The 10,934-nt window shown below is 38.7% G+C and overlaps 1 protein-coding gene across 13 annotated transcripts in view; it reads right to left on the bottom strand.

Moving 5' to 3' along the window:
• Positions 1–1,770: 1,770 nt before the first annotated feature.
• GGNBP2 (gametogenetin binding protein 2) overlaps positions 1,771–10,934 on the bottom strand; it is a 34,019-nt gene continuing 24,855 nt past the window's right edge. For 5 of the 13 annotated variants that reach the window (XM_061390248.1, XM_061390246.1, XM_061390254.1 and 2 more), the window contains 8 exons: positions 10,171–10,380; positions 8,965–9,139; positions 7,343–7,537; positions 5,385–5,532; positions 4,923–5,048; positions 4,692–4,840; positions 3,477–3,725; positions 1,771–2,420 (listed from right to left, as the gene is read on the bottom strand). In XM_061390248.1, coding sequence (XP_061246232.1) covers positions 2,217–2,420; positions 3,477–3,725; positions 4,692–4,840; positions 4,923–5,048; positions 5,385–5,532; positions 7,343–7,537; positions 8,965–9,139; positions 10,171–10,380 — 1,456 coding nt within the window. In that variant the 3' untranslated portion in view covers positions 1,771–2,216. The remainder of the gene's footprint in view (positions 2,421–3,476; positions 3,726–4,691; positions 4,841–4,922; positions 5,049–5,384; positions 5,533–7,342; positions 7,538–8,964; positions 9,140–10,170; positions 10,381–10,934) is intronic. The other 8 variants (XM_061390249.1, XM_061390256.1, XM_061390257.1 and 5 more) reach the window with 4 other exon arrangements.

Genomic DNA, 10,934 nt, shown 5'->3' with positions numbered 1-10,934 from the left:
CGCCACCGCCTTCCTCAACCAGCCGGCGGCTGATGGGAACGGTTCAGCTCAGATAAGGTTGAGCGTCTCAGCGGTCGACGCTGGGTGACCTTGGGGCGGGGTGACCTTTCAACCCCGCCTGATCGCTTGGCCTTTCCAACCGAGGAGAACTCATGGTTAAAAAGGCAAACACTCCCAAGTACATGTGTATTGGGGTGGAGGGCATTGTATCCCTCATGACCTATAGCCTACAACTCCTCTAAGCCCCCCTACTCCCACTGGAGCAAATATATCACGGTGTATGCGAAAAATTAAAGCAATAGCTGACGTTTATTGAGCGCTTACTGTGACAGGCACAGTAAAATACATTTTAAGCATCTCAAATATATTAATGTGCACAAGAGCCCTATGAGATAGAACCTATTAACACTGTCATTTTATAGGATATACGGAGACAGACGAGGAGCCTGGCTTGGATGGCAAGCAGTCCAGTATTAGGCCAGGGGATGTGTTCTGAAACTGCCTTCACTGTGTCCTCCCTTGTCTCTTCTTAGGTTGTTGGTTCTATTCAAAGTAGAAGTCACTTTGCTGACCACTAAGGATATTCCATCAAAACACTGAATACTGCCTCCCTTCTGCATTCTTTATATAGCCGTCCTTTCAAAGAGAAAACATCTCTGCTGGAATCCCACCACTGCAACCAATGGAATAAGCCGTGAATGTGGCTGGGGTCCCCAAGGGCAAAGATTAAAATAAAACCAGCCCTTGCTTAATTTAGGAATCTCAAGAGAAAAGTTGACTGCAACAGGTGGTGGAAGGAGGATTGGGCTCAGAGCCAAGGGCTGTTGGGAGAACCCTTAGTCATTTTTTTATGGATTCCAGGATGAAAGCAAACAAGGATCAGAAAGGAATTACTCATTTCATCTCTGCTCTAGTCCCTGTACCACACTTTGATTTGAAAAGACAACTCGGGGTGGCTCAAAAAAATACCAGCTACAAAAGTTAAAATCTCACTAAGCTTCTGCTGTTGCCCACTTGAAATCTGATTAGAAATCTGATTAAGTGGTAGAAAATCCACAAGGTTCACTCCATCCCCACTGCAGAGAGGTACTGACCGTCCCACCATTTGTCTGCTGCCCACCAAGTATTATCAACATGTAGACACAAAGCTGTAAGCACATGATTTTACTTAACTATTGACTCAACCTTTTAAATGGCAGCCAAATGCTACTCCTCGGGGAATCTCACCTTCAGTACTCACAGACAGCTTGTGAAAACAGTAACTGTAAAGCCAGAGTGGCTTTATTGTTGGAAACCAGATAAGGAACAGGCACTCACACAGACCGCAGTGTGGTCAGCTCTCAGTGGAGCCTTCTGCTCCCAGTTCTCTACGCACCAAGTAACTACTGATCAGGCAACCCCTGGTTGAAATTCTGCCAAGTTTTGCTTCACTCTTCTAGTTCAATCTGAACCTCTGAATTTAAGGTGCTCTATGTTATGTTATCAAGGAACATTATAAATAACAGCAGTTAAAAAATCTCACAAGGAAGTATGATGCTAGTCAGTATTTAAAGGTATCGCAGCAAATTTATTCTTTCAGAACAAAAGACTGGACCCTGCTCTTCTCAGCTGTCAACTCTGACGAAGGGGAAGAATTTTTGTCTTCAACAGCCTGTATCCCTCTCCTTATTTGCTCTTCATCCTCTCTATCATCATCACTGGTCAAATACCAAGACCACAGGTGGCTAATTAAAATACTGCCACACATTAAGTAGAAACATGTACACCAAATTTTACTATGCGTATTAATAAATATTCTTTATTTTAAATTTTGCACATTGCGCTTTAACATTACATCCAAACATTTCGCAAGTGGATGTCTACTTTGTAAAACCATATATTCAGCTCATTGTCATTTCTGTACAGAAGTATAAGTACAACATTACTTTTTGCCACTAAGTTGCTTTTTAGTAAGTCTCACAGGAAGAGAAACATTTAATGAAAAGAGATGGCTTAAATCATATGGCAGGCCTGCGCAGCCACACAACTAAAGACACAAGCCTGAAGAAAGAACAAACTAATGAGGTTACCTCCACCGTCTCCCAAAACAAGAAAGAATCACATTGATTTAAGATAAAATTTTGCCATAAGTCACTAAAATTAAAGAGTTTTTTTGAAAGAGAAGGCGCAGTAGTCATCTTGAGTGTTTCATTGAAAGACAGAGCTATTTTATTTATTTAATTTGCTCCAGCCGTTGTCAACCAGCCACTACAAATGGGCCTCTTGTGATCATTTAAGCGGCAGTATTTATTAAATTTCTCCTTCAGATGCTGTCGGTATTGTTCTCTATTGCTGTAGAAAGACTGGTTATTAGCCATAAATGACTGTATTTCATCTTGTGAGATAAAGATTTCCTCATCTGAAGTACATTCAGACTCATCCTGCAAATTAAAGCAGTAGTTAAGACTATGACTTAAATGAAGAATGCAAAATGCTATCCTAATAGAAGACAGCTAAAAACTAAAGCAGGCTAGTTTTTAGTTTTAATTCAGTCACATAAAGGCTTTAAATAGAATGTTTACAGGATAACAAAATGTCATTCTGCCTTGGAAAGTACTAAGTAAGAATAAAATGCAACTCAACTTGATTTAAAACTCGATCTATAATTTGTCCTAGAAGCCTACAAGCAGACTACTAACACACCTTAGCCTTAAAAAGTGATTAATTAGAGATGGTTATAAATAGCTTCCAAATTTTAAATAATCTGACTTTTCTCTGGCTGGTTCTATGTTGAAACATTTATCTCCACAAGTTAGGTAGAATATAACCTTTTTAAAACTTATGAAATATACAGTATCACCAATAAACTTTACAACTATATAAAAAAGAAAAAAGCTAGCATTCTAAAGGATTTGTTTCCCTTGGAATCCTGTGATGACTACAGGAAAGATGCCACCCTTTTCTTTCCTTGCCCCTCCTGCAAATTCCACACGAACTATGCCCTGGGTTGCTTGGAATCAGGTATAATTCATCTAAAGTATAAAGACTGCAAATCAATTATAAAAGATGTCCCAAGTTCAGTTAGGCTTTTATCCTACATGACATGAAGGTTACATGAAGGAAGTAACCCGGAAAATGGACTCTAGTTCAGATTCTATATACTTTCCTGGTCTGGAAGGTTGGCTACCATTAATTAGCACTCAGAAAGGTAGCTTGCTTATAACAATCCCCACCAAGGAGTCAGACTCTTAGACTTGATGCCAACTCTCTGTACCTCTCCCAAATAGGCTCTTCTACCTTTGAGACAAAGGAGGACAAGGAAATGTGCTCCAGAACAGTTACACAGTGGAAGGGCAGGAATGAAGTCACCAAAAAATAATAAAATACTGCTTAAGAGCCTCTTCCCATTCCCAATGCGAAACCCTCAAATACTGTCTCCTCCCACATCTACCCATGAGCAATCAATTATCCACAAAAAGATATCATGGCTTACTTACAAGGAGTTCAACTAAGCTCTTGGCACCTTTTCCAGAATCAGGACCAAACGATGTTTCTGTGGGTTCTGCAAACTGTGGTACGTTTTTCCTATGCTCAAACCAAGCCAGGGGCTGCCCGCCCTTTTCAGAGCTGCAGCAGCTTTCAGGATGTGCATCTTTGGTCTTGTCACGGTGAAACACTGTGTGCACGGTATTTCCTGAGGTCTCTCGAGTACCTGGATCTGTGATACAGCTTCCAAGCTTTTGGATCTGAAACCACAGCAAAAGTATCTCTCAGGTAAAAAGGCAGGTGGTGGTTGTTTAGTTGTCAAGTCGTGTCTGACTCTTTGCAACCCCATGGACTGCAGCGCGCCAGGCTCCTCTGTCCATGGGATTTCTTAGACAAGAATACTGGAGTGGGCTGCCATTTCCTTCTCCAGGGGAATCTTCCTAATCCAGGGATCGAACCCGAGTCTCCTGCCTAACAGGCAGGTTCTTTACCACTGAGCCAGGGAAGCCCCAAAAGGCAGAGCATAATAGCAATGACTCTTTTTTAAAGAAAAAATAAATGCCCTGAGAGTATGTTAAGATTTCACCAGGAATACAGAACAGCAGCAACAGCTGGCAGTTTCTAGGCATTTACTACACAGCGAACACTACACTTCCCAGGTGGCTCAGTGGTAGAGAATCCGCCTGCCAACACAAGAAACACAAGAGATAAGGGTTCAATCCTCCAGTCGGGAAGAGCCCCTAGAGGAGAAAATGGCAACCCACTCCAGTACTCTTGCTTGGGAAATTCCATTAACAGAGGAGCCTGGTGGGCTACAGTCCAGGGCGGGTCACAAAGTCAGACACAACTGAGCACGCACACACAAACACTATGCTAACCCATCAATATAATCTCATTTAATCTTCACAGAATCTGATCTGACAGGGACTATTATCCCCATTTTACAGCAGGGAAAACAGATCAAGCAAACTGCTCAAGATCACAGAGCTAACATTAAAAACTACTGTGAAAAAAGGAATTGGATTTATGTCGCACACTGTTGGACTGTTGGACAAACAACCACACATCAGACACACATGCCTATAAAAATCACAGGATGAGCAACCAACGGAACTGCATAGGTATTCATTCTAAAAACAAAAAAGCCTAGAGACTAAGGTGTGTAGCGACTAAGCCACTCCAAGGAAAAGAGCAAAGGTTTAAGAATGACATTTTATGACACTTACATGTTCATCACATTTCAACATCTTGCTTTTCTTTTTCTTCTTTTTATTTTTTCCTTTGGTGCTGTTCTCTTCTGAATTTGCCCAACATTCAACACAACTATCACCATCATCCTCTTTGTCTTCACAGTGATGAACACAGGAGTCATCACCTGAAGAAATCAGTAATTTTTTATTTATGTGCTTAACTCAGCCATGTAGCAGAAATAATTGGGAAGCTTAATCTGAACCTACCATGTTCGTCATGATTACAAATGCCTTCAGTGCAGGCGACGTCTGAACCCTCCCGAGAGCCTGTTTCACTCCCTTCCATGCTAGATGAATATCCACAATCACTACCATTACAGTGTGGCGATAAGCCTGAGAACAAATCGAGTGAGTTACTATTAACATGCCAATAAATATATTGAGACAAAGGATAACCCAAATGGGGACTACTTAAAAATTTCAAAACCAATGGCTTACTGAAAGTAAAAAGTACATTAAATAATGAAAATGTGACTGGAGACTTACGGTTTTTTATTTCATTATTGTTTAACAAATCAAATACCCTAAGTGTTTGACTAAATTATATGATATTCTTGGGTCTATAAAGCACTTCCTAACCTTTAGGTTACAGGCTCTCTAAAAGCTCTTGTATTTAAAAGAAAGAAAGAATAAACTTAAGAGTTAATATTTTTTAAACTGTTTACTTACCTTTCTTTATTTTAGGGGACCCCAAAAGATTGCCACTGGTAGGACAGGTACAGGATGTGTTTTCATTGGTAACAATTACTTCTACACAACTATTACCATCTTCAGTGCTGCCACAGGCTTTGCAGCTGTTTTCTATGAAGTCTGTTTCCTTTAAGGATTAATATTAAGAGATGGTAAAAATCTTTACCTCCATATGGCTATATTTTAATTTCCTCAACATTAACTAATTAGATAAAAATTAAAGAAAAAAAAAAACTATTCTCATGAAGATCATTAATTCATTTAAAAACTAGGAATCAACTAGAACCAAGTCAAGACCTTAATGGTATCAGGAAAGTCTAGGACAACTGTTCTCAAAAGTGTGGTCTGCTGGCTCCAGGGGTTCCCTAGGTCAAAACCACTTTCATCCTAACACTAAGATGTGATTTGCCTTTTTCATTGTCTTGACACTTACGCTGATGGTATAAAAGCAGTGGTGGGAAAAGCTGCTGGTACTTTAGCACAAACCAAGACAGAAGCAACCCAAGTGTGTACCAACAGTCACTGTACTCTTCACTTGTCAAGCATTCTCAGTGGAAATAAACAGAGATAAAAGGATATTTCACTTATAAATGTCTTTGACGCATGCAGCACTAAAAATATTAATTTTATTAAATACCAACTCATGAAGTAGAGGTCTTTTTATTAGTCTGTGAGAAATGAGAAGAATGCTTAAAGCATTTTTGATGAATACCAATGTATGACTGTCTCAAGAAGTGCCTGTGCAACAGTTTGAGTTGCAAGCTAAACTAGCTAGAACACCAATTTCACTTGAAAGAGAGGGTAAGAGACAAACTATGGTTATTCAGACTTGAATATTTAAAAGACATTTTCTCAAAAATAAATGAAGTCAGTCCAGCTCTTAAAAGAAAAAAACAGACAGTATTTGTTGTCACTGATAAAATTTAAACTTTCAAACTATAATTAGAATTTTGAAAACTTGTATATACAAGCACAATGAGATTGAAGCTTAAGACCTTTCTAATGGGAAGAACAGTGGTTTTAACATTGTTGTCTGATACTATGTAATGAAATGTCAGCATCTGGGGAGATGTGCCTACCTCAGTGAACCATTATGTTTTCAAATGACCAGTGCATGATGTTACAGAATCATGCATGAATAAAATCTGTTCAAACTGCTGATGGATTTTAAAAGTATGAAAGGTCACTTTAAGGTGTCAGGTTCCACACTATAAAAAATCTTACCACCTGTCAAGTTATAATGCCAAAGAAGAATATCCACAACTATCTAAAAAGGAATATTCCTCTCCCCTTTTCCTACCATATATGAGTGAAGTAAGACTTTATTCACATGCTTTGACCAAGCAACATATGCAAACAGACTGAATGCAGAAACAGATAAAGAGAATCTATCTGATTCCTTTTAAGCCAAATATTAAAGAGATTTGTAAAAATATAAAGTAAAGCCACCCTTCTCAAATTTTCCTAGAAAGCAGTTCTTTTTCAAAATATGTTATTCATGTTAACATTAAATAGGCTTATTATTTTTAAAAGAATTAACAAATAACTTTAAATTTCTCCACTTTAATTTCTAATACAATAAATGCTGATAAGTATAATTCACATAAACAAAAGCTCACTAGGCACCCTAATTTTTAAGAATGAAAAGAGATCCTGAGACCAAAAGTTGAGAACTGCTCTAGGTCATGCATGGAGATAACTTTTCACATTTGGGCTTTGATCTAACAGAATACTAAGGTCAGGTAGTAAGATACTACTAATTATTGAACATTGTCTTTATAAAACAAATGACATTAAAGAGGTTGTTATACAGACTACAGTAAGAAAAAAAGCCAACGTACAAGCCAGAGGAACCCATGTTCTGAGAAAGCACAGTGAAAGTGCTGAAATCTAGAAAAAAAGCCATATATTGTCAAGTCAATATTAAGGAGTACTACCTTCTCTTGGCTTACTTCCTTTTCATCTGCTGTTTGTAAGGGAGTAGGGATATCACATACACATTTGTTTTTTCGTCTATTCTTCCGTTTCTGGCGCTTCTTTTCTTGCTTGAGTTCTCTTACTCGTTCCTCTTCTGAAAATTCTTCACAAAGTTGTTCCAATCGACTAATACCCTGTACTTTTTCCACAGTCATCTATTATAAAAAACAAAGCTGAGACTGAATACTGGCTCAAACTTCCCTTTATTCTCCAAGGAAATTCTCACTTGTTAATTTTAAATGATATCACACACACAGAAACTGGCATTTCATGCTGTAATTTTGTCCAGCAGTCCCCAAAAAGAATTTTAAATTTTAATACCTTAAATGACGACAGTCTTAAAATATCAGGAAATGAATGTACAACTAACTCCAATGGGAAAGGGAGACTTACACATACTCCAGTTTGAATCCAGAAATATTCTAGTTTTAAATTTCAGAATTTTAACACAACAAAGTAAACATTCATCCTATTTCTTCATACAATGAGAACACGATTTAACCTGATTAAATGATCTAGTTTCTGAAGACACAAATATACAAAGAGAAAGGAATAAGAAATCTTTTCGGCAAAAACAAACACACATCTCCTCAGACTCCCCAGAACAATGTTTAAAGTCCAAGGATAGGCTTTTGAAAAAGAGTTTATAGTTCACATACCATTCTCAAAAGGGACAGGTGACCAGTTAAACAGTTATGACCCTGCCCTAGACTATAACAGAATATTCACTAGCTAAAAATTTATATTCTACAGAGCATAACTGAAAAAAGATATTACTAAATCACAACACAAAACCCAATACCAGCATTATAAAGAGCCTTCAGTGTGCTTCTAAAAAGTAGCTCTCATATCATGGCATTCAGACAGCATTTACTTCATATTACTGGAAAGAAGCAGGCAAACTGGGACTCATTAAATGTTTCTAATTTTGATGCGTATTTTTGGGCTGCTTTTAACTTGCCAATAGCTATGTTTCATAGCAGCTTCTCATTAAATAATCGTCAATTTCAGTTCTCTACTCTGAAAATGTCTAAAAAAATCAAGGCTGGCAGTGTGACAGGTTTAAAAAACAAAGAAAAATCCACAAACTTGTTCTAAATTCCAGTTCTCCAGCCAACTCCTCTCCTAACCCTCCAGAGCCATGACCAGTGGATCACAGCTCTCTAAGGCAAGGTGAGAGCAGCAATTAACATTAAGATTCAGTCCACAGTTCACAACTCCCGTGGTGGTCCAGTGGATAAGAATCGGCCTGCGAACGCAGCGGACATGGGTTTGATCCCTGGTCTGGGAAGATTCCACATGCGGCAGGGCAGATAAGCCCATGCACCACCACCACTGAGCCCGCACCCTCGAGACCCAGAGACCCAACTGCTGACCTGCAGGCTGCAACCACTGAAGCCCACGCACCTAGAGCCTGTGCTGTGCGACAAGAGAAGCTACCACAGTGAGAAGGCCACAAGAAAAAAGCCCTCATGTAGCAAAGAGACCCAGTACAATCAAGAAATAAATAAAAAAAAAAAAAAAAAAAGATTCCATCTAATAACTAAGCAGTCCAGACACTGAAGCAGTCCACTGTTCTTACCTCAAAACTCTTGCGTAAAGCATCAACACCAAGATAGAAAAGCATCTGCCATGTCTGCTCTTCTGCCCGCAGTTTTTGCCAGATTCGATGCAGTCTTTCATAAAGATGAATTCCCAAGCAGGTCAGAACTTCTTCTTGAGCTATATCTATTGTCTTAGCATGCCTTTCTCTTCTCCTGTAAAGAAGAATAAATCACACATGTTTCCTACAACTCTTAAGCTGAAACAGTAAGAGATTGATAACACCTCTCTGCAGGTTCAGGTTTTAAACATAATCTGCATATCTAGTAAACAAACTAATAACAAGACATTTATACATTCAAACTCAACATATATATAAATACACAAGCACACATGTATATTACCAATGCAAAATACACATGCAAGTAGAACTTAGTCCTAATACTGCTAAAAAGAAGGTAATTCAGGAACTGGCCCTAAAGAAATGTTTTTGGGGGCACAAAGACGTCACATATTTAAGTGTCTAGCTCATAGCAGGCATGACAGTTCACCTTCCAATTATACCAAATGCCTACTTGGTTTTTGTTCTTTTTGATGGGGAATGGAGAAAGACAATGCCAAAGTGATTCAATCCCGGGCAAAAGCCCTCTAGGCTAGTCTTCACTAGAAATGATCACCAACTTCAGTGACAGAAGTGGTGTTTGTATTCTAAATGCCTAGCAGAAAACAGGCACTCAAATGACAGCTAATACACAAAACAGAGGGGGAGTGGGTTCAATGTATTCTGTGAACAATTTTTCCTGACTTTTACAACAAAGCCAGAGATAAAATTTTAGGTTCCTCTGTAATTTAATAATAACATCCACAGTTCATGAATTACATTCAGTAAAGTATTTGTTAAACCCCTGTTGCAAAGATCTTGTTTCCTATGCAAAAACCATCATTATAAACAAAATTTAAACATGGAAATGCATGGATGGAGGGGAGGAAAAAATCCCTTCTAATCATTTTCAAGTGAAAATGATAAGCTATAATAATAAAAGCCAAAAAAAGCCGGAATTCCTACTTCAAGCAACAATAAGCAGACAATGGATCAATACTTTCTCCCTTTTTTTACTCAACTAAATGCATATTTAAAAAAAAGCAAAATCTGTACAGGCACACTTTAATTTACACACATATGTACTGAGGCAGAAGGATAAAATGAAGCAAAGCGCTAGATAGCCCATTCTAGCAAATTACATACTCATACCCTCCTGCGAACTCTGGCTCAGCACGACCCAGAAGATGTGCAATGAAGTCTGTCTCACAGCAAACATGAATGTGTCGCTCGTGTGGACAGCACCGCAAGCCTTCATAAAGTGCAGCACAGTAGCCCTTCTCTTTGCTGCAATCAAGTTCACCAATAAGGATATTATAGGCTCGCAGGACTTTATTTTTGCAATCAGTACAAAACCTGTTGAAAAGAAAAATTTCAAAATTAAGAACTGGCTGTGTAATTATTTCATGAGGTATTTAACAGTTTACTAGACAATGACACTCCCCTCCCATATTGAGTATTAAAAAAAGCCTCCACACACTGAAGTCATACACATATAAGGTAAATACACATTTAGGGATTACACAGCTATAGCTAGTTCTCCACTTGCAAATGATTTTTAAACTAGAGAAACACATGGGCCTAAAAGAATGAAGCAGATAAATATCTGTTAGTTCATAAAATACATGCCCAGAAGATATTAGTTGCCAAGGACTATGTATCGTCACTTCACGAGCTATCTGTGCAGGTCAGAAATAGAACAACAGAGGCTACCAACCAATGACTCTAGGATCCCTCTCCTTTCAGTCTCTGAAAATAGTTGGTATCTTCAACCAGTAAAGTGTTAGTTGCTCAGTCGTGCCCGACTCTTTGTTACCCCATGGACTGCAGCCCACCAGGCTCCTCGGTCCATGAGATTTTCCAGGCAAGGATATTGGAGTGGGTTGCCATTTCCTTCTCCAGGGGATCTT

This window comes from Bos javanicus, chromosome 19, assembly GCF_032452875.1.
Source record: "Bos javanicus breed banteng chromosome 19, ARS-OSU_banteng_1.0, whole genome shotgun sequence".
In the NCBI taxonomy this organism is placed as follows: Eukaryota; Metazoa; Chordata; class Mammalia; order Artiodactyla; family Bovidae; genus Bos; species Bos javanicus.
Note: the sequence above shows the minus strand (reverse complement) of the source record. Positions and strands in the feature narration are given on the sequence as shown.